We start from the raw sequence: 1934 nt of genomic DNA, 5'->3' as shown, positions 1-1934 counted from the left end.
AAAGTGCTACAATGTTTACAGTCACACCCTCACCACAGAAAGTGCTACTGTCAGTAAACTGTGAAACCACACAAATCAACAAACAGCACAAATACTTTGGTAAGAATAGACTTCGATGATGAACTCTCCCTACTATTAATAACAGTAATCATCTTCAAATTCCTGACGGTCTTCAGTGCTAACACCTAGGCTAATCACCCTATAATCTGCAGCCATTTCACACTGTCCAGATCACATGGCATCTGTTTTGGATTTATGTCTTCACAAACACGTGAGACTCCAGTACTGGTTCATGGGTTAATTAGTGTTTGCTGTGTAGCTTAGGTCTTTGCACATGTGTGTGAATACAGGCCCTGGCTGGTTAATGTGTGCTGATCCAGAGGGTGGGGGGCAGGGGTAAGGGATTAGCAGGGGTGTGTTACAGGGTTTGGCGTTGAGAGGAGGGGGGGCACATGGGGGTTGGGGGGTGGTTGGGATGAAAGTGTGTCCCCTCTGCAATTGGCTGTGCCTCTAAATGTGTCATTATGCATCTCATTGTTCCTTTGTGGGGCCCGGAGGTATAAAAGGGCCCCCAGGAGGCTCAGGAAAGGACACTTCAGCAGACCACTGAGCAGACATCACATCACAGCAGACATCACAGGACAGAGAGAGAGAGAGACAGAGAGAGTGTATCTTCAATTTGTGTATAAGCGCTTTGAAGACATCTAGAAGTTTCTCCACACTCCGGATCCTGATTTGAACTCTTTTGGTTCCCTGAGTTTCTCTTTGCTGACACTGCAGTTTTTTGGACAATTGTTTTAGTTTTTCTTCAGATTGCTGAACATTTTGTGTAGCTTACTTTTTGTATTTGTCAGACTTGTTTTTGCATCCTCTACTGCGATGGAGTCTGACGCTGGTTCCAACAGCAGCCGCTCCTCCTCACCAGAGCTGGTGGTGGGCTCGTCCGTCGGGGGCTTCTTCTCCAATCAGATGTTCCAAGAGTACTGCCGCAAGGAAGGGAGCGGCCAAAACCCCAAGCCCAGGATGGCATTGAGGGCTGTTGACGCCGGGGCCAAGGACCTCGGCCAATCAGAACTGACCGGGCCCGATGGGCAGGATCTGCGCCTGAAGGTGAACAGCCGGGAGCGCAAGCGCATGCACGACCTGAACGAGGCCATGGACGGGCTGCGGGAGGTCATGCCCTACGCCCAGGGGCCCTCGGTCCGCAAGCTGTCCAAGATCTCCACTCTGATGCTGGCCAGGAACTACATCCTCATGCTGTCCAGCTCCCTGGACGAGATGAAGAAGCTGGTGGGGGAGGTGTATGGCTCCGGCGGGGTCCAGGGTCACGTGGCCCGCCGAGTGGTCCAGCCGACAGTGGCGCCACTGCCCCATCTTCCAGCAGCTGTCCCGCTCCAGCTGCTCCCGCTGGCCCAGTCGCTGCACTCTCTTGGGGGCAGCGCTGCTGCTGCTATGTCAGCCTCCACCCTCCACCACGCCACGCACTCTCCAGCTCACGCCCCGCGCTCGCCTCCCTCAGCTGGGTACTTGGGCTACCACGCGTCGTCCCTGCCCAGCCTGCTGAAGGACCCGCTGCACCTGGCGTCCTCCTACAGGCACTTCCCTGGCATGCCCTGCCCCTGTTCACTCTGCCAGCCTATGCCTGTCTCCACAGCCAGCCTGCACAGCCTCGCCATGGGCAAGTGATCTTTGCCCGAGTGCATTTTTAGAAAGAAGAGACTTTTATAACAACAACGAATGCCTAATCCTTTGTGGAGAGGGGCCAAACTCTTGTATATAATGTGTATAGCATGAAAATAACTTTTTTTGGTGAAATATTTTGCTGCTATTTTTCCATGGAACAAGCATTGTTTTGTAAGTATTTGGGGAAATAAAATCAATTGGCTTTAACGGACAATTGAAAAGCACAAATTGGTTTAATTTCCCACAATGAC

At 52.1% G+C, this 1934-nt stretch overlaps 1 protein-coding gene across 1 annotated transcript; it reads left to right on the top strand.

Annotated features, from left to right (window-relative positions):
• Positions 1-879: 879 nt before the first annotated feature.
• olig4 (oligodendrocyte transcription factor 4) lies at positions 880-1686 on the top strand (the record flags this gene model as incomplete). The annotated part of the gene is made up of 1 exon (XM_080850056.1): positions 880-1686. The coding sequence occupies one exon, from the start codon at positions 880-882 to the stop codon at positions 1684-1686; it is 807 nt and encodes a 268-aa protein (XP_080706182.1).
• Positions 1687-1934: the final 248 nt, after the last annotated feature.

Source organism: Sprattus sprattus, assembly GCF_963457725.1.
Source record: "Sprattus sprattus genome assembly, chromosome: 13".
In the NCBI taxonomy this organism is placed as follows: domain Eukaryota; kingdom Metazoa; phylum Chordata; class Actinopteri; order Clupeiformes; family Clupeidae; genus Sprattus; species Sprattus sprattus.
Note: the sequence above shows the minus strand (reverse complement) of the source record. Positions and strands in the feature narration are given on the sequence as shown.